Genomic DNA, 26925 nt, shown 5'->3' on the forward strand with positions numbered 1-26925 from the left:
CAACTGAAAAGAAAACGAGCAGGCAATGGAATATCCAACTGTTTATTGTATGCAAGCGCTTTCACTGAACAAAATACTTCAGCTTCTTCAGACAAGTAAAAACGATTCACTTCCCAGTTTAAAAACCTTTTGCTTACGTACAATAAACAGTTGGATATTCCATTGCCTGCTCGTTTTCTTTTCTTGTTTCGGTTTTGCTAGTTTGGATTTACATTCAGCTGAACAAGTTGGAAAACATACTTTGCAATGTGGTTTTCATTCTTTGGAGGCCTCTTGCAGGACTGCTGTAACTGGGTCTGTGCTAAGAAGGCATGCCTGGCTCAAAGAGCAAAATCTGCCTGATCATGTTAAAGCAAAATTGTTAGATGCCCCTTTACAACAGGACCACCTCTTTGGTAATAAGGCTGAAGTAGTTCTAAAAAAGATGGAAGATAAAGCTAAATCTATGCAAACTGTGAAAGATTTCTTACAAGTACAACCTCCAAGATTTAGTAGACACTGGCCTATTAAGAACTGGTCCTTTCCAGTTCCTTTGAGAGCCACTCCAGTCAAACCCAGATATTCCAAAGGCACCAGGTTTCAGTCCCAAGGGACTTTCAGAACAAAACAATGGGGTGCCTCCTCTTCCAAATCTGGAAACAACAAGACACCTCCCTATTGTGAGCAGTCTCAATGACTTCCCTTTAGACTTACCAAGCAATTATCTTTTAGCCACCCCTTTGGGGGGAAAACTGGCTCTACATGCAAAAAACTGGCAACTTATAACCCAGGACAAATGGGTTTTAAATATAGTATCCCAGGGATACAGATTTCATTTCCACACATTGCCAATTCCAAACGGATGCCCAGACCTGCCCCAAAATCAGTGGGCAGAGGCCCAGAAACAAGTACTTTCCCTCATGAACATGGGGGCGATTCAACTAGTACCAGAAGAGGAAAAGGGACAAGGTTTCTATTCAAGACTTTTCCTGGTACCCATAAAAGACAAATCATGGCGTCCAATTCTGGACTTATCTACTCTAAACACCTTTCTGGACATCCCAAAATTCAAGATGCTGACACTTAACCAGTTACTTCCTATGCTAGGCAAAGATGCCTGGTTGGCAACTCTAGATTTAAAGGAGGCTTACCTGCATATCCCAGTCAGGGAATCTTGCAGAAGATACCTCCGCTTCAAAGTGGGCTACTTGCATTACCAATTCTCTGCACTGCCCTTTGGCTTATCTACTGCGCCCAGGGTCTTTACAAAGTGACTGGCTACAGTAATTGAATTTTGCAGGCAAAGAAATATTCAAATATATCCATACCTGGACGATTGTCTAATTCAGGCAGAAAACAAGGACATTCTTCTAAAACATCTGGCGTTTGTAAAAAGGGTTCTAACTTGTCTAGGGTACACTATAAATGAAAAGAAATCTCAACTGGTACCCTCTCAAAAAATTACATTCCTGGGTGCAAGCTTGAATACAACTGCCCAGATGGCTTTCCTTGCACCAGAGAAGCAAATTTATTTGATGACTTACTTCAAACAGGTGGCCACAAAAACCCTGCTTTCTGCAAGGCAAATACTGCAAGCCTTGGGGTTCATGACATCCTGTATTCTTCTAATTCCATATGCAAGACTGCATATGAGGAAACTTCAGTGGTACTTAAAAAGTCTATGGAGTCAGCATTGCCACAGCCTGGAAACAATGATTCCTATCATACCTTGCCTGCAACTAGAGTTCCTATGGTGGGCAGAGGCCTGCCACCAAAACAAGGGACTGCCATTCACACCACCTCATGCCACCCAAACCCTAACTACAGATGCATCAGACTATGCTTGGGGGGCACATCTGGCAGGGAAGTGCATTCAGGGCAAATGGAGCCCAAATGAAATACACCTTCATATCAATCAAAAAGAAATGCTAGCTGTACAGAAAGTACTGATAGCCTTCAAGGACTACCTTCATCCAGGACAATTAATGATAAAGACAGACAACACCATGGTTATGTGGTACATAAACAAACAGGGGGGTGCACACTCCTACCCCCTTTGCAGACTAGCCATGGCATTGTGGAACACGGCCTTGAACTGTCAAGTACAACTACAAGCTCAATTCCTGCCAGGAAAGCTGAATACTCTGGCAGATGAACTAAGCAGAAATCTCATGGACCCACACGAATGGAAACTGGACCCATGGACTTTCAACATGTTGACACGCAAATGGGGGGACCCAGACATAGATCTTTTTGCCTCACCCCAGAACTATCAGTTGGGCAAATTTTGCACAAGAACTCATGACAAAAAAGCCTGGAAAGTGGATGCTCTATCCTTCTGCTGGAAAAACCTATCAGTCTATGCCTTTCCCCCTCTGTCGCTGCTCACCAAAGTTTTACTAAAAGTCAAACAGGACAAACCAAAAATTATTTTGATTGCTCCAGATTGGCCTCGCCAACACTGGTACCCACTCTTGCGCAATGTGTCACACCTTCCACCGTGGTACCTGCCTCAGACACCTTACTTACTGTCTCAGCAGAACAACCAAATTCTACACACTCCAGACTTTGAATCTTGCAGCATGGCTAATCACCTAAATTCACCCTTAGCATCCATCAGCAAACCTGTGATGGATGTCATTTTGGAGCTGAGAAGACCTAGTACTAGAAAATCTTATGCTGACAAATGGAAAAGATTCTGTGCCTGGAATCAATTTCAAGGGATAAGCAAAGCAGTGCCCAACATTCCTCAGATTTTGTAATACTTAACTGAGATGCTTCACAAGGGCCTGTCCTTTTCTTCCATAAAAATCCATGCCTCAGCCATTTCAGCTCATTACAACACAGAACCTCCCCTTTTCTCTCATCCCCTGCTAAAGCAGTATCTCAGAGGGGCCAAAAACTTAAGACCACCCAGGAGAGCTCCAACCCCTGCCTGGGACCTCAATTTTTTATTGGAGAAGCTCACTCTCTCTCTTTTCGAGCCAGTTGCTACTGCAGACTTAAAATTTCTCTCCTGGAAAACAGCTTTCCTTTTAGCAGTCACTTCACCTAGAAGGATTTCTGAATTACAGGCTCTTATGGCAGTGGAGCCTTTCATCGTTTTTCATGCAGACAGGGTATCTCTCAGGACCAGTCCAACCTTCATGCCTAAGGTGGTATCCAGTGTGGCTCTTAATCAGACAATTAATTTGCCAACTTTCTTTCCCAATCCACAGAACAAGGGGGAGTGGATTCTGCATTCATTGGATGTACACAGACAACTTAGATTTTACTTAGGACAAAATCTCAAAGAAAATCTGAACAACTGCTGGTGGCTTTTGCTGCAGGGGCAGAGGGAAAGGCTATTTCAAAGCAAACCATTTCCAAATGGATAAGCCATTGTATTTGTTTCTGCTATACGCACCATGGAAAATCTATCCCCCAGGGGATCAGATCCCATTCCACCAGGGCTGCATCTAGTTCAACAGCCTTACTCAGAGGTGTTCCTACCAGGGACATTCTAGAAGCTGCTACCTGGAGCTCAGTTCATACGTTCACCAAACATTACCATTTACCACTTTTCTCTAAATCCAGAGCTGGCTTTGCCACTGCTGTCCTGCAGGGCCTTATAGCTGGTTCTAATGCTGTATAATTCCCTCCACCCAACCATAGCTTTGGGAATCTACCCAAATGTAATGACTGCAACAGTGAAACACGAAGAACGTAGTACAGTTGTGTACACTTACCATAAATGTAGATGTTGGAGTATATTCACTGTTGCAGTCCTGGTTACCCTCCCTCCAGCCCCCTATTTTTTTTGGCTATACCTCTACTTTCTTTCACTATGCTTAAAAGCCCTTTTAGTGTATTTGCTTTTGGGATTGGAGGTATATTTTTTGTGTGTTTAATTTTATTTCCTCCCCATTTGGGGGGCACCTGACATCTGGGGCAAGAAAAACTGATGCAATGGCATCGGCTGCATGTTTTATACCCCTGACGACCTGACGTCATGGAAGAAGGGACAGCAGCTGACGGAGGACCCAAGACTTTGTTAGTCAGGCTGACTGAGGGCAACCTGCCAGCAGATCACCCAAATGTAATATCTGCAACAGTGAATACACTCGAACATCTACATTTATGGTAAGTGTACACAACTGTACTTTATTTATAGTAAGGGGCTAAAAATAAAGTAAATACCTGGTTATTTTGTAAAGTGTTATATTCTGGATGTAAAATGCTTCCTCCAACACCATGAACTACAGCAAGTTTGAAACATTAGGCAGAGGAACATTTACATCAAAAATATATTAAAAAATATAGTAATAAAAAAAACATAAGTAAAAAGCAACTTTTGAAGCTAAATGATGCAATTTGGAATAAACCTTCTACTTAAACCCACTCTAATTATATTTACTTCTCTATAACCTTCAGAACAACATTCACTAAATCTAACCTAACTTCCTATGCTCAACTTTAGAATGCTGTGTTTCTAACTCCCTACACTAACCATTTAAATCCCTTGTCTTTACCTCCTCTTTTGTATCCTATTATCCTAGCTTTTCTACAGATATGTCTTAAACCCTTCTACATCCAATTTCCAGGAACTCTCCTCTTAGCTAAACACCTTTTTCTCACTAACCACCTTTTTTCTCCAGGTAGTCACTCATGACATCAATCTAAGTATCATTGTGCTATACGCTCAAATGCTTTGCTATAATTGCTGTACATATGTAATACCATAAACCGACAATGATCTTAAACTTCAATGTAACCATGTATATACATAACCTCCTATTGAAATTTTAAGATTTTACATATTTTAATGTAACCATGAATATTGACTGTCATCTTTTTGTACATGTGGATCTTTTCTCCCCGGGCCTCCGCTGAAAATGGACATGTATCCAATAGGACTCTCCCGGTTAACAAATGTAAAAATAAATAAAATAAAATAAATAAGTACATTTTGCAGAGAGACCATTCTTGAACAGCAATAATCCCTGTGTTAATGTGTAATTAATGCCCACTCAGGGGTGTTGTGAGGCCTGATGCTTCACCCTGTTGGGCATTAGTGCTTGCATAAACTTCTCAAATTCAATAGTAAGTAAACTTTTTGACATTAGATATAAGGAAACTTTAGTAGTAAGTAAACCTCTTTACTTTAGATGTAAGGAAACATCTCATCTTTAGTAGTAAGTAAACTTCTCAACTTTAGTAGTAAGTAAACCTCTTGACTTTAGATGTAAGGAAACATCTCTTCTTTAGTAGTAAGTAAACTTCTCGATGTTAATAGTAAGTAAACCTCTTGACTTTAGATGTAAGGAAACATCTCGTCTTTAGTAGTAAGTAAACTTCTAGACTTTAGTAGTAAGTAAACCTCTTGACTTTAGATGTAAGGAAACATCTCAACTTTAGTAGTAAGTAAACTTCTCGACTTTAGTAGGAAGTAAACCTCTTGACTTTAGATGTAAGGAAACATCTCGACTTTAGTAGTAAGTAAACTTCTCAACTTTAGTAGTAAGTAAACTTCTCGACTTTAGTAGTAAGTAAACCTCTTGACTTTAGATGTAAGGAAACATCTTGTCTTTAGTAGTAAGTAAACTTCTAGACTTTAGTAGTAAGTAAACCTTTTGACTTTAGATGTAAGGAAACATCTCTTCTTTAGTAGTAAGTAAACTTCTCGACTTTAGTAGTAAGTAAACCTCTTGACTTTAGATGTAAGGAAACATCTCATCTTTAGTAGTAAGTAAACTTCTAGACTTTAGTAGTAAGTAAACCTCTTGACTTTAGATGTAAGGAAACATCTCAACTTTAGTAGTAAGTAAACTTCTCGACTTTATTAGGCAGTAAACCTCTTGACTTTAGATGTAAGGAAACTTCTCGACTTTAGTAGTAAGTAAACCTCTTGACTTTAGATGTAAGGAAATGTTTCGACTTTAGTAGTAAGTAGTAAGTAAATGCCTCAATTTTAATAGTAAGTAAACCTCTCAACTTTAGTAGTAAGTAAACCTCTTGACTTTAGATGTAAGGAAATGTTTCGACTTAAGTAGTAAGTAAATGTCTCAATTTTAATAGTAAGTAAACATCTTGACTTTAGATGTAAGCAAACGTCTTGACTTTAGCAGTAAGTAAACCTGTGTCCTTCCTGAATGGGGCAATAGGTGCTGATTTTGGTGTCTGTTTGAACCAGACACCCTTGGGAACATGGGTTGAACTTGGCTAGGCTTGTAAGGGCCCTGGGGCCATTAGCCTAGTAACCTCCTATGATACTCTGAACATTTTGATTTTAGTAGTATGTAAACCTATCAACTTCAGTAGTAAGTAAATTTCTTGACTTTAGATGTAAACAAACATCTCAACTTTAGTAGTAAGTAAACATTTTGACTTTAATAGTAAGTAAACATCTTGATATTAGTGATAAGTAAACATTTCATCTTTAGTAGCAAGTAAACCTCTTGAGTTTAGTAATAAGTAAACCTCTTGACTTTAGATGTAAGCAAACATCTTGACTTTAGCAGTAAATAAACTTCTCACACTTTTAAGCACTGTGACATATTACTGAATCGCATTGCTGTCAGGTGGTTGTGTCAGAGCCTTTGTTTACTTGTCAGATATTGATGGTGTTCTCGCCCTTCCAATGTTCAATGTATTTTTCAATACCTTTAGAAAAGGATAACAAAAAGGGGCCCTGCGGAAAGATTCACGGTGTCATAAGATACCTTGTACTTCCAAGTGTCCATTTCTTCAGGTATAGATAGTGATTGCAGAGGCTCAAACCTGTCTGAAGGAGCAAGTGGTTTAGTGAACAAGTCCTTGGATGAAGACTTCCTCATCTTTCAGGGTCTTCATCAGAGACTTTTGATTCATGTTGACCTGTGGGTGAGTGAGTGACTGCAGAATACTTACCTGTTGCTACTATGGATCTTTCTGGAAAGACTTGTTGGCTGCTTCTGTGCTTGATGGAGATGGAAGGCTAACCAGGAGAGGTACACTTTCATTCTTAACTATTTCAGTCATAAGATGACCCTTAAGGATTGTAGTGCATCCATGGGGATATAAAGGCTATATATTTCTTTGATGTTTAAAGCATTCACAGTTATAGTGCTCTTTTTATACGTATATTTAACCCACAGCTCCTTATGGCATCCTGGTATTTTTGTATTGGTTTCCATAATTTAGTGGATTAGCAATTAGTAATATGCAGCATATAAAGGTCAAGCTGTAAGTGACAAAATGACAGAAAGACAGTTATTGTAGGATGTCTTACAGTGGAGATATTTCAGCAATAACCCATCACTGGATGTGAGTAATACTCGATTTGCCCATGCTTGGCATGGTTTTATCATAGCAGCAAAATCTAAGCTATCAAACAAAGCCAGCCACAGGTAAATCTAACTTTACCCATACAGAGGGATGGATTATTTCTATTGGACAGATGCCATTAGTTAAAAAAAAATCACTGTTTTATGTATGAAATGGCCTTGATCTTCTAGAGCTTCTAGTCGTTTAGTGGACGTCGGAACAATGTGCATATCCTGATAGATCCTATAAGCCATATAGATACTTAAGTTCTTCGCTATTTGCTTAGGACTGTACACTTCTGTAATGTCACTTTTGACAACTGTACATACTTACTTTTGAAATTGCTTTTCTTTTTTTTCGTGATTGCTTTCTTATTTTTGTGTAGAATTTTACTTTTGTAATTTTAACTTTTTCATTTCTATGTAGAATTTGATCATTACAATGTTCAACTGTAACTTTTTGCGTGTTAATGTCCATACTGCAGAGATTTTCTCCCCAGGCCTCCACTGAAAATGGGTTCGACTAGGCCCAGTGGACTTTCCTGGTAAACAAAAAAACAAATAAATAAATAAATCCTGACACGTGTGCAGTACTTTTCTGAATTGCTGCTTTGACTTCCACTTCACTGCTTTTTATGCCGTTTGTTGATCTGAAGCTTCATGTACTTGTCCTCAGACAGCATGAGAAATATTTGGACAATAGCAGCCAGCCTCTGTGAGCCATTCAACTCACATCTAAGTGACCTTATCCTAATGTGTACACTGCTTTCAGAGGAGGGATTTTTGATAGGCATACCACACCAAAAGCAACTTAAACGTTAGGGTTGCTTGCTTTAGGTATGTATAACTTTTTTTTTTTTATTATTCACATTGTTTTTTACTAGGAACAATAGTAAAATAAACAAACAAAACACTTATGAAGGAATAGCACAGACACAAGTAATGAAGTGATTCCTTCAGGAGCAATTTTTATTTGTGTTTTAAACATTTGTATTTCTGTATGCCTAACTTTGGGGATTGGGGAAGGTTTCCACTCTTGGCAGTAGCTTTTTTTTTTTAATAGTTGCAGCTGGTCATACTTTTTCCTGTTGATAATACTGGATTTGCAGCAAACACACTGAATGGGTTATCTGATCAGTGTGACATTTTCGAATAATAATGATACTGAATTGTATAATAATAATAATATAATTGTATAATAATAATTGTCATTGTTATTCATATTTTCATGTTTACATTGATATTTTCATAACTGAGTGATCTACATTATTGAAGGGCATGATGTGAAATGTCTTGCTGGGGGAGAAAAAAATAGTATACTGTATTGGAAACATTGCTAGTTGCTTGTTAGCAGTTATGAATATATGCAATAGTTCTATATGTACATTAATGTTTTCAAAACCAAGCAACTTGCAAACCATTGTATGGTATTAGGTGAAACCATAGCTGATGTTGAGGAAAATTGTCATTGATATTTGTATTGTAAGGTGAATTTCTTAAAAGAAGTTCAGAGGTGGTCAAAATAGTATTAATACAAATAAGTATAATTTTTCATATTCCTGTAAATATTTCACTGAACAATAAATATTGATCTCATTTGAAAGCTCAAGACTGGCTGAACAAAACAGCTCTAACAATATATGTGTAGGTTGTGTAGTTTCACATAGTATACAAAGTGTTTTGTGTAACTACAGTGACATAAAGGCTGTGTATGCATAACAATTCAGTGCACTGTGACTGCATTGCAAACCTGCCTTCCTTGCTGTGTAAATTGCATCTGTCATAAATCATACTGTAGCACCACTGCAGATGTTGTGCAGCCCAGCACTACATCAATGATTAGCACCACACTCGCACCTCATTAAAACATTACTAGGTTACTACGTCAGTGATTAGCACCACACTCGCTCGTTAATACATTATGAGGTTACTACGTCAGTGATTAGCACCGCACTCGCTCGTTAATACATTACTAGGTTACTACATCAGTGATTAGCACCGCACTCGCTCGTTAATACATTACTGGGTTACTACATCGATGATAAGCACCACACTCACTCATTAATACATTACTAGGTTACTACGTCAATGATTAGCACTGCACTCACTTGTTAATACATTATGAGGTTACTACGTCAATGATTAGCACCACACCCACTCATTAATACATTACAAGGTTACTGCGTCAGTGATTAGCACTGCCCTCACTCGTTAATACATTACAAGGTTATTACTTCAATGATTAGCACCACACCTGCTCATTAATGCATTACAAGGTTACTATATCAGTGATTAGCACCACACTCACTCGTTAATATATTACAAGGTTACTACGTCAGTGATTAGCGCCGCACTCGCTTGTTAATATATTACAAGGTACTATGTCAATGATTAGCACCACACTCACTCGTTAATACATAACAAGGTTACTATGTCAATAATTAGCACCACACTCGCTCGTTAATACATTACAAGGTTACTACATCAATGGTTAGCACCACGCCCGCTTGTTAATATATTACAAGGTTACTATGTCAATGATTAGCACCGCACTCACTTGTTAATACATAACAAGGTTTCTACTTCAGTAATTAGCACCATACTCGCTCGTTAATACATTACAAGGTTACTACGTCAGTGATTAGCACCGCACTCACTTGTTAATACATAACAAGGTTACTATGTCAATGATTAGCACTGCACTCACTCGATAATACATTATGAGGTTAGTACATCAATGATTAGCACCGCACTCACTCGTTAATACATTACTACATTACTACATCAGTGATTAGCACCGCACTCGCTTGTTAATACATTACGAGGTTAGTACATCAATGATTAGCACCGCACTCGCTCGTTAATACATTACTAGGTTACTATGTCAATGAATAGCACCACACTCGCTTGTTAATACATTACAAGGTTACTACGTCAATGATTATCACCACACCCACTCATTAATACATTACAAGGTTACTATGTCAGTCATTAGCACCGCACTCGCTTGTTAATACATTACAAGGTTACTACATCAGTGATTAGCACTGCACTCGCTCGTTAATACATTACGAGGTTACTATGTCAGTGATTAGCACCACACTCGCTCATTAATACATTACAAGGTTACTACGTCAGTGATTATCACCACACTCGCTTGTTAATACATTACAACGTTACTACGTCAGTGATTAGCACCACACTCGCTTGTTAATACATTACTAGGTTACTACATCAGTGATTAGCACCACACTCGCTTGTTAATACATTACAAGGTTACTATGTCAATGATTAGCACCGCACTCACTCATTAATACATTACGAGGGTACTACTTCAATGATTAGCACCGCACTCGCTCGTTAATACATTACAAGGTTACTACTTCAATGATTAGCACCACAGCTCGCTCGTTAATATATTACAAGGTTACTTCATCAATGATTAGCACCCGCTCATTAATACATTACAAGGTTACTACATCAATGATTAGCACCACACTCGCTTGTTATTACATTACTAGGTTACTACGTCAATGATTAGCACCGCACTCGCTTGTTAATACATTACAAGGTTACTACATCAATGATTAACACCACACCTCGCTCGTTAATACATTACTAGGTTACTACATCAATGATAAGCACCGCACTCACTTGTTAATATATTACAAGGTTACTACGTCAATGATTAGCACCGCACCTCGCTGGTTAATATATTACAAGGTTACTACGTCAGTGATTAGCACTGCACTCACTTGTTAATACATTACAAGGTTACTACGTCAATGATTAGCACCACACTCGCATGTTAATACATTACTAGGTTACTACGTCAATGATTAGCACCGCACTCGCTTGTTAATACATTACAAGGTTACTACATCAATGATTAGCACCACACTCACTTGTTAATATATTACAAGGTTACTATATCAATGATTAGCACCGCACCTCGCTCGTTAATATATTACAAGGTTACTACGTCAATGATTAGCACCGCACTTGCTCGTTAATACATTACAAGGTTACTACATCAATTATTAGCACCACACCTCGCTCGTTAATACATTACTAGGTTTCTACATCAATGATTAGCACTGCACTCGCTTGTTAATATATTACAAGCTTACTACGTCAATGATTAGCACCGCACCTTGCTCGATAATATATTGCAAGGTTACTACGTCAATGATTAGCACCGCACCTCACTCGTTAATATATTACAAGGTTACTACATCAGTGATTAGCACTGCACTCGCTCGTTAATACATTACAAGGTTACTACATCAGTGATTAGCACCGTACTCACTCCTTAATACATTACAAGGTTACTACGTCAGTGATTAGCACCGCACTCACTCATTAATACATTACAAGGTTACTACGTCAGTGATTAGCACCGCACTCACTCGTTAATACATTACAAGGTTACTATGTCAATGATTAGCGCCACACTCACTCGTTAATACATTACAAGGCTACTACATCAGTGATTAGCACCACACCTCACTCGTTAATACAATACGAGGTTACTACGTCAGTGATTAGCACCGCACTCACTCGTTAATACATTACAAGGTTACTACGTCAATGATTAGCACCACACCTCGCTCGTTAATACATTACTAGGTTACTACATCAATAGTTAGCACCACACTCACTCGTTAATACATAACAAGTTTACTATGTCAATGATTAGCACCACACTCACTTGTTAATACATTACGAGGTTAGTACATCAATGATTAGCACCACACTCGCTCGTTAATATATTACAAGGTTACTACGTCAGTGATTAGCACCGCACTTGCTTGTTAATACATTACTAGGTTACTACATCAAGGATTAGCACCACACTCACTTGTTAATACATTACGAAGTTAGTACATCAATGATTAGCACCACACTCACTCGTTAATATATTACAAGGTTACTACGCCAGTGATTAGCACTGCACTCACTTGTTAATACATTACTAGGTTACTACATCAGTGATTAGCACCACACTCGCTTGTTAATACATAACAAGGTTACTATGCCAATGATTAGCATCACACCCACTTGTTAATATATTACAAGGTTACTACGTCAGTGATTAGCACCGCACTCGCTCGTTAATACATTACAAGGTTACTACGTCAGTGATTAGCACTGCACTCGCTTGTTAATACATTACGAGGTTACTATGTCAATGATTAGCACCACACTTACTCGTTAATACATAACAAGGTTACTATGTCAATGATTAGCACCACACTCACTCGTTAATATATTACAACGTTACTATGTCAGTGATTAGCACCGCACTTGCTCGTTAATACATTACAAGGTTACTAAGTCAGTGATTAGCACTGCACTCGCTTGTTAATACATTACGAGGTTACTATGTCAATGATAAGCACCACACTCACTCGTTAATACATTACTAGGTTACTATGTCAGTGATTAGCACCGCACTCGCTCGTTAATACATTACAAGGTTACTACGTCAGTGATTAGCACCACACTCACTCGTTAATATATTACAAGGTTACTAAGTCAGTGATTAGCACCGCACTCGCTCGTTAATACATTACAAGGTTACTAAGTCAGTGATTAGCACTGCACTTGCTTGTTAATACATTACGAGGTTACTATGTCAATGATAAGCACCACACTCACTTGTTAATACATAACAAGGTTACTATGTCAATGATTAGCACCACACTCACTCATTAATATATTACAAGGTTACTACATCAGTGATTAGCACCGAACTCACTCGTTAATACATTACAAGGTTACTATGTCAATGATTAGCACCACACTCATTCATTAATACATTACAAGGTTACTGCGTCAGTGATTAGCACTGCCCTCACTCGTTAATACATTACAAGGTTATTACTTCAATGATTAGCACCACACCTGCTCATTAATGCATTACAAGGTTACTATATCAGTTTATAGCACCACACTCACTCGTTAATATATTACAAGGTTACTACGTCAGTGATTAGCGCCGCACTCGCTTGTTAATACATTACAAGGTACTATGTCAATGATTAGCACCACACTCACTCGTTAATACATAACAAGGTTACTATGTCAATGATTAGCACCACACTCGCTCATTAATATATTACAAGGTTACTACATCAGTGATTAGCACCATACACGCTAGTTAATACATTACAAGGTTACTATGTCAATGATTAGCACCACACTCATTCGTTAATACATTACAAGGTTACTACGTCAATGATTATCCCCACACTCGCTCGTTAATACATTATAAGGTTACTACATCAGTGATTAGCACCACACCTCACTCGTTAATACAATACGAGGTTACTATGTCAATGATTAGCACCATACTCACTCATTAATACATTACAAGGTTACTACATCAGTGATTAGCACCACACCTCACTCGTTAATACAATACAAGGTTACTATGTCAGTGATTAGCACCACACTCACTCATTAATACATTACAAGGTTACTACGTCAATGATTAGCACCACACCTCACTCGTTAATACATTACTAGGTTACTACATCAGTAATTAGCACCACACTCACTTGTTAATATATTATGAAGTTACTATGTCAATGATTAGCACCACACATGCTCGTTAATACATTACAAGGTTACTATGTCAATGATTATTACCGCACTCGCTTGTTAATACATTACTAGGTTACTACATCAGTGATTAGCACCACACTCACTCATTAATACATTACTAGGTTACTACGTCAGTGATTAGCACCACACTCACTCGTTAATACATTACAAGGTTATTACTTCAATGATTAGCACCACACCCACTCATTAATACATTACAAGGTTATTATGTCAGTGATTAGCACCACACTCACTCGTTAATATATTACGAGGTTACTACTTCAATAATTAACATCACACTCGCTCCTCATTAATACATTACGAGGTTACTACGTCAGTGATTAGCACCACACTCGCTCATTAATATATTACTAGGTTACTACATCAGTGATTAGCACCACACTCACTCATTAATATATTATGAGGTTACTATGTCAATAATTCGCACCACACTCTCTCATTAATGCATTATGAGGTTATTGGTTTGCTCTGCACTGGATGCTTGTGTGTTAAAACTTACTATGTAGTGGCCTCCTAGCTGAAAAAAGAAACAACTGTACTTGATGGAGAGCAGGTACCTAATTGCCTAGCGACTCCCTGTTTGTCCAGTGACAGTGGTAAAAGTACATAATAGGGTAGGTCTTGTGTACAATCCCTAAACAAAATCAGAAAAACAGGAATGACAATTAAAGTGGATTTAGTTTAGTCATATTAATTTATATGAAGAAGCTGTTATTTATGGTACTATATTTCATTATTTTGTAAAGTTAGTACCTGAAGTTGGTTTGTATTGTTTTACTGTTAAATTCATCCACCTGTTTCAGCAGACATGACTTTTTTGTGCGGGTTATTAAAAGTTTACTAAATAGACATGAGTGCTGGTTGAATAATTTCAGTTCTCCACAGTGTAATACTGACAGTATAAAACTTCTCTGCAGGTTGAAGAAGATGTTGAAAGATCTCCTTTCCATGAAGAAGAAGAAGAGGATGAGGAAGAAGAGCTGGCAAAGGCATTATCAGTTGAACGGTTTGGTGATTTAATTGAATGTTCATCTCAAGGCCCCACAAAGAAGATGGGCCGTAGCTACAATGAAAAGGATTTTGAATGTAAGTTTTGGACCATTCTGTGCAATGTTAACATGTGGGGATGAAGTGTACCCTGTGGAATATCATGTTATTGGCACATTCTCTGTTGTGCGTGCACTTCTGTAATGATACATGGCATTTCTAAAGCTGGATCTCCTAATCATAAGTCACCAACATTTATTTATTTATTTATTTGTTAACTGGGTTAGTCCAAATGAGCTTGCAAACAAACCCATTTTCAGTGGAGACCCGAGGGGAAAAGCCCCAGCAAAAGACATGATGAAAACAATGACTAGGTTGAACACTGAAATATATGGTATTTGAATATAGCTGCATGATGGAAATAATATTGCATACCATGGTGCGGTTTACATGAACAATACTGGCCGCCATTTACATGAACACAACGCTCCATCTGTGGGTGTTGTTAGGCTGGAAACCACAGATGGAGGTCCTTCTCACGAGTGGAAGATCCATCATTTCCGTTTCAAGCTTCCCTTGGAGGGCAATAATATACTTTGAAAATAGACAGTATGGAAAGTCTTGTTAAATTATTTTTGCTTAAATATGTATAGATGGGTTCACTTCAATTCACTGAACTTTCAATTCACTGACTTTCATTTCACTGACACCATTTCACTGAAATTCATTTCACTGAAACTTCATTTCACTGAAAGTTCATTTCACTGACAAGTATTATTACAAAGTAAATGGAATATGCCCCCTTCCCCACTGTAGTGCGACCCTGGAGTTAGAATATATAGTTAGGGGGGTGTGGGGGGCAGAGCCCCCCACATCGGGGGGTGTGGGGGGCGCAGCCCCCCACTTACTTTTCTTTTACTAAGCAATATTATATCAAAACGTAAGAATATCATATGAAATGAAGTGGGGGGCTGCACCCCCCACACCCCCCTAACTATATATTCTAACTCCAGGGTCGCACTACAGTGGGGAAGGGGGAATATTCCATTTTATTGCTAATAATAGTTGTCAGTGAAATGAACTTTCAGTGAAATGAATTTCAGTGAAATGGTGTCAGTGAAATGAAAGTCAGTGAACTGAAGTGAACCCGTATAGATATATAGACAAAAACAAAGGTTAAAAAGGTCGAACAGAAAAAAACATTTAAAATAAACTGCAAGAAAGGCCTTTCCAAACTAGAATCTTCACTGTGTAAAATCTTAAGCCTCCTGTAGCAGATGCCTGTGGAATATTTTATTTATTATTATTTATTTATTTTATTTTATTTTACATTTGTTGACCAGGATTGTCTGACTGAGCTGAACAGTCCTTTTTCAGCAGAGACTCTGGGAGAAAAGCTCCAACATATTATACAATTTTATTATAAATTAGTATTAAACAGCAGTGTTACAGGATTATTACAAGGCATTAAGTAGCAGTATAATGTTATACAGTATCAATAATCAGGAGTATAGCAAACTATTTCATGATGTATAAAAAGAAATATGTCATTAAGATGAATATAGTTTTTTGGGGTAAGTGGTTACAAAAACCCAGTTTTATCATAATGTAGTTGCATGAAGGCAAGACAATTACAATAGAATGTTTCTCTGAGGTGATTTGTTAATAGATTTTAGAAGACAGTAGAAAGAGTAGTCAAGGAAGATTAGAGAGAGCTAGTGAGAAGAGCGAGTTAAGGGCAGAAAGTAGATTAAGGTATGAGAAGTAGGGGGTGTTAAGGAGGGAGAGTGCAGTGGCAGGGCCAGTGACTTTTAAAGTGCTCCTTGGTGACTGTCTTAAATTGTTTAAGATGTGTAAGGGTCCTGATTTCTAGTGGGAGCCTATTCTAGGCAATAGTGGGATGATAGCTGTACATGTTGCGTCCAACTTTAGAATTGGATTTGTAGTAGGTCTTGGTTAGAGCTTCGGAGAGGTCTGGAGGGAGAATAATGGGAGATGAGAGGGGATAGTGCTGGGCAGTAGGAAGGCTGGTATAGGATAGAATGGATGATCTGGAGCTGAGAGAGAAGAAGCTGGTGGGGTAATTCCAGCCAGTTTAGCTGTTTTAGAGAGAGACAGTGATGGGATTTGTAGGTTTGTTGGGCAGCAAATCTAGTTACCTTGTTGTAGGTAGAATTGAGTTTGTTCAGGAGTGCTGAGTTAAGATTTGTGATAATTTGAGAATTGTACATTAGACTGGGTAGAAGGTAGGTAAGAGAGAGAGATAGTAATCTTGACTTCAGCGGTAAGGAATTTCTTGTTACGGTAAAGGAGCCCTAGTTCTGAATGTGTCTTTTTGATACAGTTATTAACATGCAAGTCAAATTTAAGCTGATTATCGATGGTTACGCCGAAGAGCTTAGTGCTGGATTCTACCTGAATGGGAGTGTTACTAAGGGACTGTATGGAGAATATATGTAAATATCCCCTTAAGGGCATAGTCATACCAGTGTTTCAGTTACATAGCTTTTGACTTTTACTTTTTAAGTCTTTATGGGTACATTCATGCCAATAAACTCAAATTCCATTAGCTCTAGACATATATGTTTCAGCCATTTTTTAACGTTGTCAAGCAACTTAGTAAGGAGCAAATAGCAAATTAACAAAGAAACAACCAATAACCAATAAACCAACTAAAAAACAACTAACACCTTTCAAAATTCATGTAGTAATGCAGACTTGGTCAAAATGTTGAAGGAAAGTCAGAATGGCTTCTGCACATTGTCACAGCTGAAGTGTAAGCGGACCCAGAAACAGAGCACATTCACTGTAGTTTGGGGAGGTAAAAGTACCTGTGCAATGTAATTCTCTCAAGACAGCAGTAGTCAGCAAGTTTCAACAATTTCAACAATGTTTAGTGGTCAGAATAGTGTCAGTCTCTTTCCCAGCGAGTCACATCGAAATGGAGGTTAAATAAAGCATTGCTTGTCAGTTGAGTGAGAAAGTATTGCATCTGTGAAACAGAAAACAAGCCAAAATAAGTTGTAAATACCAAATATGCAGCAGCTATAGCATCTTTTACAAAATTAAGCATGACACATCCTAAAATAGATAGCAAAATCATAGCAAGGAATGATGGGTAACAAACTTGTCCAGTTAAGCAGCAGTTTACATTTAAGGAGCTGATCAAACTCTTTAATAAATGCAAGATATTTGAAAATACATTCACGTCTTTCACTTTTAAAGTTTTATATGTCCATTGAAATATTTAAAAATGAAAGAGATGAAAATGTTTGTGAACATATCTTGTTTGTTAAAGAGTAGTTTATCCTAATATAATGTACACATTTGCACATACTGTGTGAAAATAATGGTGTCCTGATGTTTTTTCTTTTGCAGCACAGAGATTTATAATGTAAATGGGCGCATTCATTTTTAGCAGACTCTCCCCATATATTACTGTGGAATATTCCATGAGTAACGAGGATTATTATTTAACAATCTCATTTTCTAAGGCATTCTAAAAAGGACAATAATTATAAGTCACCTTGGATCAGGTTGTCTGCCGTACAAGTAACATATCTCCATACACTTCTGATCTGGCTTAGAAATTAGCCTTGGTCACCAGATGGCCAGTGGGAAGGAAATGATTGTGTGAATGAAGCACCACATTGGAGCTCTACAGCATGCATGGGATGTACTGCTTTTGGGATGATGCCTTCTGGATGTCATAGGCCTTGTAAAAATACTGCAACTAAAAACAGGAGTAGGTATGCAGATGTCATGCGTATGGCAAGCATAACGCTATGGCCTTTGACTGTCGCATGGATGAAGGTTTTTGACCTACATAACCAAACTCCAAGCAAAGCCCCGTCCTCTGATCTCAAGCTGGGTAATTAAAAGATTCTACTCCCAAGAGAAGGCAGTAGAATTGTCTGGCAAAGGAGCAGATTTGTAATGAGCTGTTGAAGAGTAATGGGGTGATTAAGGAGGTGGGTGTAGGAAGAGTGATAAGGAAGATGCCTAAAGGATCTGTGTTGCTTAGGTGATGAACATGGAAGTGAGTTACTTAAAAAAATGTAATTTACTGCCACATTCTCTCAGATGCTAACTGCATTTTGAATATAATATTACTTGAATGATGACTTGACAGATGACTGCAAGCTGGGCACTATCTTAAATTCCCCTAGTGATGTGAACATCCTCCACGAGGGCTTTACCCAAACTAATGACTGGTAACAAGAGCATGCCTTCAAACTGAATGCCAAGAAATGCATCATTATCCCCTTTGGAGAAAATGGCATCCCAACTAATTTATCATATTAATAACAATGTACTAAGCATATAAACACTTGTGAGGGACTTAGGTATCCAGGCTGATAGCAACCTGACTTTTGACCACAATGTTGCCTCCGTTGTATTGCAAGCTTTCTACATGGCCCACCTCATAATTAAGTGTATTTCATCCAGGAACAAGGAGGTCCTAACATCCCTGTACTCCTCCCTTATTAGACCCATTATCGAGTACAATGCCCCCTTTGGCATGTACCTTGCCAAGCACATGTAGCAGCTGGTCAGACTACAGAGGTTCCTGACCAGGAAAATCCAGCGTCTCAAACACCTGTCCTCTACAGATAGGCTGAAATCCCTGTCCCTCTATTCAGTCTCATACAGACTGCTCAGACGTGACCTGTGTCTGGCATACAAGGCCATCTCAGACAAAGCCTTGATGGAGTTGCTGCATATCCATAAGTCAAAATCCACTCAGGCAATGTGCACGCAAGGCCTCAACCTGGTCTGTGACATTAATAGATCTTGTCAGCAGATAGATTTGTGTCCCAGAGACTCCACCATCTGTGGAATAGACTGCCTCTCCGTGTTAAGCAGAGTACTGCTCTAGCCCTCTTTAAGAGGAACCTGGACGACTGGATGGGAAACAGAAAATACATCCCTGGGATCCCACCTGTGTCCCTGCTAGACAAGGGAAACTGATACTGACTTTGTGAGAACATGGGTGAAATTCTTGGCTAGGTTTACAAGGGCTTCCAGGCCAATAGCCTAGTATCATCCTATGAACCTATGAATCTAAGATTTCTTAATATAATGAGGTGCAATCAGTTAAGGTGTGCAGATTGTTTTATTGCTTAAAGTTGCTGACGTATGTTGCTGATCCTCAGTAAGGTGCTTTACGCAGGTACACTTATGTGCAGGAAGTTAGAAAATTTGCAAGAATGATAAATTCTCCAGCTGCAACATTCTAAATTATTCTTGAGCTGACAAGATGACAGCAGAAAGGAGTAGCCTTGAGTTGTCACGGTGCAGCTGTTTCTGTAGTGCAGTTATTTTTAAATATTTATAGGAGTATGGAAATATTGATTTCAGTTGCAGTTATTTTTAAATATTTATGGGAGTACTGAAATATTGATCTCAGTTCCATCCATCTGGATGTGACAGGACCGAGGTGTTGATCCCTTGTTCATGGTGCGGTGCTACTTCAACATTAAAATAAATTCTTACAAACACTGAACTCCATTCTGTTATGACTCCTTCTGTTGCTGGTGAAATGTTGCTCTATATGAAATCCTAATGCAGTTCAAACCATGTGGAGATGAATGTTGAAAATGGATAGAGGGCCACTGAAAAGGTGTAAGAAATACAATAGCTTTTAAAATATGAAATATTTCAGCAGATTGCCTGACATTGTAAAAGCAAGCTGCAGGAAGATCTAGGTGTAAAACATTAATTTTGGCACGATTACTTTTAAATGCTCATTGAACTGTCCTGCATTTATGAACATGTGTTGATGTAACTGGACAGGTGACAATCCCTGTTTTTTGTACTACTAGTTTGACTGCAAAATAAATGCCCTCTTATAGCAACTGCATCCAGAGTTGTTGAGGTGTCATACAGTTTCATAGGTTCAATTATCAAGGTTATGACCCACTGACCTTCAAGACACTTGACTCCTTTATTCCTATGTTCATATTTTCTACCACCCATATTCTTATTTATAAAGGTTACTTTATATGTTTAAAGATATACTTGTAAAGGTTACTTTATATGTTTAAAGATATACTTGTAAAGGTTACTTTATATGTTTAAAGATGTACTTGCAAAGGTTACTGCGGCTGAGACAGAAATTAGTCAAGATCGATCAGTGCATTAGCCCAGTAAACAAATATCTATATATAGATTGCTGTATGGTTTGCATTGTCGCCTCACAGTAAGAAGTTCTCCAGTTCAATCCTCGGCTGGGGTGCATTCTGTGTGGAGCCTTCATGTCCTCCCAGCATTCATGTAGATTTCCTCCTAGTGCTCCACTTTCCTCCCATATCACAATGCATGCATTTCTCCCTGGACTTCTGCTGAAAATTGACCCGTTCCAAGTCAGACTTTCCAGGTAAACAAAGGTTAAAGAAATGAATAAATTAATATATTTGCACATACATCGAGCTGCTATTTTTAGTTTTATAGGTATTGGTAGGGTTATAAATGATAAACTTTGTATTTTACATAGTAAACATATGAATTATTATTTAGGGGCCATATATGGTGTTAGCTTGAATGAAATTGTATGACTTAAGAAATTTTTAGCAGTTCGGGCATATTTCATGTAGTCAGCTTTTTGGTTACTAGATGTCAGTGTTTACATTGGATATGTATATATATATATATATATATATATATATATATATATATACATATATATATTTACTTTTTTATAAATACATTTTTAGTTGTAGTTGAGATAAACTACTCTATAAATATTTAGTATTTGAGATAATACTAAATATTTATAGAGTAGTTTATCTCAAATACTAAATATTTATAGAGTAGTTTAAGTATTTATTCAAATTTATTATGGAGTTTAATAAAAAAGTATGTCAAGTTTTAAAAAAGAAAATGCTTTGTTTTGCGACATTCTCGACATTAAATGTTGACATAATTATTAGTCACAGCAGTGAAGGAGCTCCATTTACATTGAGGGAAACCCAGCTTGTGTTGTGTAGTCAGCTAGTTAAGCAAGCTGTAATGCCTGACAGTGTCTCTGTTAATGTGTAATTAATGCCCACCTAGGGGTGTTATAAGACCAGGCACCTCTACAGCCCTGGAAGGGCATTAATTACACATTAACACACACCCTCTTGGGCACTATAGCACTTAGAGAGTGGGCTTTCTTTAAATTTGTTGCTTTTTATTTATTTACTTATATTTATATTATATTATATTATTTTTTATATTTTGGATGTAAAGTAGCTCCTCCGCCTAATGTTTCAAAGTTGCTGTAGTATATGTAAATGTTAGAGGAAGCATTTTACATCCAAAATACATCATTTTTAAATAATATCTCGATATTTGCTTTACTTTGTGGTCTCTTACTGCTAAAATGTTTTTTTCTAGTCATTGGGGATTGAAGTCACTAAATAATGACATACATTTGACTTTCAGACTTTATTAACTGTTATTAACTATGATTAACTATTAACTTGAGTCCAGTTACCTACTGAGGTATATTTGGGAGCGAAGTACAGCATTGAATTATTGTTTTGGGCACCATTCTTTGTTGTTGTAGCCATTTACACTAATTATGTATCATGTTATAACTAGATAGCTTACCTAACTTTAAAACTGTACTGCGTATAAACTTCAGAGCTGGCCTACATCTTTAGACTGTAGTTACCTGTTGAAGAATATTGGTGAGCGATATGCCATTAATAGCAAACTTCATCTCAAAACTTCAAGTATCCACTGTTAATCCTGTTTTCTGGTTTATACGTTGCTATTTTGCATTTTCTATGTATTCATCCTGACTGCAATTTCTTTAGGCAATGTGTAGTGATGCTTAATTGTTTGAAATGTGCTGCTTCATTGATACAGTTATGTTTCCCACTGTGTTATTGTGTATCTGCTTTAAATTGTTAAGCCTGTACCTTTCTCCTGGTACCACTGCAGTACATCTACTGCTTTCCCCTCTTCCCTTACTCCCATCACCTCCTTCGCACTGTAAACCCTCTTATGTACACTGTAACTCTATACTTATTTCGGTTAAGCTCATCTACCACTTTTTCTTTTTCACATTCTCCCACACACAGCACCCATCTGTACTCCCTGTAATTCATTAGACTCTGTACCCCTTTTGTATCTCACTTAACTTCATTCTATTTTCTTGTTTTTTTAACAGATCAGAACCTGGCTGAAATCCACTAAACCAATATACCTTCCCACAGCTGCGTAGTCAAGTCTACACAAACTCTTCCTCTTCTCGAACATCATACCTAAAACATGGAATAAACTGCCAACCCCTATTACCTCTAACTGCCCCACAGTACAATTTAAACAGCTCCTAACTACTCCCTTAGTAGACACCTGGTTCTCTTCTTACAGCTTTCCTGGATAAGTCTCCTGCATATGTAAGCACAGCTTGCTCACTGGCTTCTACTTACTCCAGTCTCATTTCAATTGTAATTTCCTTTTCCTCATTATTTAAATGTATTTTCTCTTGTATCACATTATGTTAATATAAACTCTAATCAACTGTATTGCCCAGTGTTGTACTAATGCTGATTGTGAATGCTACTGGAATTTCCTTCTATTATTGTTAATTTTTTCAATGTTTGTATTTCTTATTGCTGGAGCTTTTCTCCTCAGGCCTCCACAGAAAAAGGACTTGTGTCCAGTTGGACTTTCCCAGTAAACAAATGTAAAATAAATAAATAAATAAAATATTTAACAAATGATAAATAAAAATAAAATAAATAAATTTCTTTCAGAAAATTCATGTTAACACAAATCCCGTTATTTAACTTACTTTTAATTTTTTTAAGTGTGACATTTAAAATCTGTTCCTATTTTAGGTTCATAGGTTGGTACTAGGCTATCGGCACTAGGGCCTATGCAAGCCTAGCCATAAAAATTCCCTGGCTATTTCTTCCCACAGTATTTACTTCCCTGGACCTCTGTCTAGCAGGGCAACTGACGTGATCCCCAGGATGAATTTCCTATCTCCCATCCAATCATCAAGGTTCCTTTTGAAAAGGGCCAAAGAGGAGCTCTGCTTGACATGAATGGGCAGTCTACTCCAGAGTCTGTGGAGTCTCTGGGTCAGGAACCTATCCCTCCAGCATGTTTTGTTCATTGTGATGACAAGGTTTAGATCCCTAGACTGTGTGTCTCTGAGGGATTGGGATTTCTTTAAGTGTAGCATGTCCAACAGCTCTGGGTTTGACATGGCCTAGTATGTTAAATAGAGATCACCCCTGAGTAGACGATATGCAACAGAGTATAGGTGAAGTTTTCTTAGAGGGTCAGCATAGGGCATCTGCTTTGGGTCTATATTATAACATCAAAGTCTAAAAACTTTGAATGTTATAATATCGAACCCATTCAATTGAAACACCAGAAAACCGAACAGTCAGCATAGCAAATTTTTTTCCCAGGGAAAAAGTTTTCTGTTCCGACAAACACACAACTTAAGCACACCAAAATAAATAATCCACAGGCATACACTTCACGAAACCCTACACTAAACCAGACATACACCACTAGCTACCCACTTACCTTAACCAGACCCTAACCCTAAGGTCCCTAACTATCGCACACTCACCATACCCGCTCCCTAACCCTAACTCACCTACCCCACCCTAACCATCACGTCCACACAATCGCACATTTACCTGACCCACACCCTAACTCACCTAACCCATGCCCAATCACACACTCACCTTCATTCGCACACTTACCTTAACCTGGTCCGTAACCTTCGCTCCACAGTTGAGGAAATAGCTAAGCTGCAGAAATGGCCCACTGAATACTTTCCCTAGGAAAGTATTCGGTGTTCTGCAGCTTCGCTATTTCAAGCGTTCACTCTACTGGGTTCAATATTATAACATTCAAAGTTTTTAGACTTCGATGTTATAATATAGACCCTCTGCTTTAGGCCTGTGATTCTTTTAGTGAGGTATTTCTACGGCCTTTCCAGTTGTTGCAGATGTCTTGAGAGGTACATACCAAATGGGGCATTGTATTCTATAGTGGTTCTAATGAGGGATGAGTACAGTGGGACAATGACCTCCTTTTTTCTGGATGAAAAGCCCTTAGTGATGAGGTGTGCCACATAGAAGGATTTCCTGACTGTTGTGGCAATGTGGTTATAGAAGGTGAGACCAGTGTCCATCTGTGTCCCTAAGACTCTTATCACACTTTCAGTGTTTAGTGTACTGCCACTTATGTGGTAATTCATGTGTACATGTTTTTTTTCCCAAAGGGGATAAATATACATTTCTTGGCAATGAACTTGAGCCCATGGCTCTGGCACCAAGCATCTGTTTCTATAAGACCCTTTTGTAGAATATGCACATCATATGGGGATTCAGTAATGGCTCCCAGTTTGCAGTCATCTGCAAACTTTGTTAGCCAGAGTTCCTTAGTGTTGGCCTGTACTTCAGAGAAGTAGATGCCAAACAAGACCGGTCCCAAGACTGAACCCTGAGATACTCCACTTGTCACTTGTCTGGAGCTGGATTTGGAGTCAGCTACTTTTACAGTGTGGGTTCTGTCAGTAAGCTAGTTGGCAACCCATCGAGCGATGTAGGGATTAATGCCCAGCTTAGTAAGTTTATCTATGATTCCAGAGTGAGGGATGGTGTTGAAGGCCTTGGCAAGGTCCAGATAGGCTGTGTGGACCACCTTACCCTTGTTCACGGCTCTTCCCCCTTTATCCAGATTCCTTGAGCTAAATGTCGAGAGGTAAGCAAGCCTCTTATCTGCTGCTGCTAGTGGTCCGTCATTTCACTGTCTCTCTCTCTCTCACACACTAACACACAGGCACACACACACACACACACACACACACACACACACACACACACACACACACACACACACACACACACACACACACATAAAAACTAGCACTTCAGAAGGACGCATGCTAACAAAAGTCCTGTTACTGAAGGAACTTTGTGATTTTTTAACAGGACTATGTTCCTGTTATGAGCCTTTGTTCCCTCTTTATTTTAGGTTTTATTCAGTTAACTGGATCTAAGAGAAATCTTGATGAATGGATGGGTAACAGAAAATTCACCCCGGGGATCACTCCAATGGCTCTACTGGATACAGGCACTGGGAGCTAATGTCAGGCGGCACGATGCCAGGGAACTCTTTTGGTCTAGGCTTGTAAAGGCTCCAGGGCCATTAGCCTAGTACACACCTATGAAACTATGAACCTATGACCCTATGAACCTATGAACCTATGAACCTGTGAACCTATGAACCTAAGTAAACATCATGGATGCTGCTGCTGCCAGTGTTGGATCGCTCTCACTCTTCACTCTCTGTCACTCACAAACACCTCGCTTTCATAAATACAAGCACACGTTCACACGCACAGACAGGAGCATAAACACACACACACACACACACACACACATACACACACACACACACACACACACACACACACACACACACACACACATGCACACACACACACACACACACACACACACACACACGCACACACACACACACACACACACACACACACACACACACACACACACACACACACACACGCACACACACACACACACACACACACACACACACACACACACACACACACACACACACACACACACACACACACACACACTTTTTCTTTTAAGTTTCTTTTATTTACAATTTACATTCACTAAACAGCAGAAGCACTGCTTAGCGAGTGTAAAATAATAGTGACCATTAGGCTTTTTCTGTCTGAGCTCCATGGCAGCTTCATATGCTGCCATGAAGTGGCAGACTCATTATTCAGCGGGCATTACTTGTACATTAATACATAATGTGTGTGCGCGTGTGTGTGTGTGTGTACGTGCGTGTGTGTTTATGGTATCAATATCTAAATCTATGTCTCTTCTAATCTTTCTATCTGTCTATATAAATACATTTTAAAGGAAGTTAATGACTGATATCTGATATTATAGGGATGTTTTTCCATAATCTTGAAAGATTCTGATGTTCTTCATGTTTCACTGTTGCAGTCATCACATTTGGGTTATCATGCCAGGGGTAG

The 26925-nt window shown here is 38.4% G+C and overlaps 1 protein-coding gene across 1 annotated transcript in view; it reads left to right on the forward strand.

Moving 5' to 3' along the window:
* The window catches only part of SLC4A3 (solute carrier family 4 member 3), a 2820719-nt gene that overhangs the window by 1146326 nt on the left and 1647468 nt on the right, over positions 1-26925 (forward strand). Inside the window, exon 5 of the mRNA XM_044074803.1 lies at positions 14810-14978. Within this exon, the coding sequence (XP_043930738.1) occupies positions 14810-14978 (169 nt within the window). The remainder of the gene's footprint in view (positions 1-14809; positions 14979-26925) is intronic.

Source organism: Protopterus annectens, chromosome 6.part0 (genome assembly GCF_019279795.1).
Source record: "Protopterus annectens isolate FY-2018-M chromosome 6.part0, PAN1.0, whole genome shotgun sequence".
Classification (NCBI taxonomy): domain Eukaryota; kingdom Metazoa; phylum Chordata; order Ceratodontiformes; family Protopteridae; genus Protopterus; species Protopterus annectens.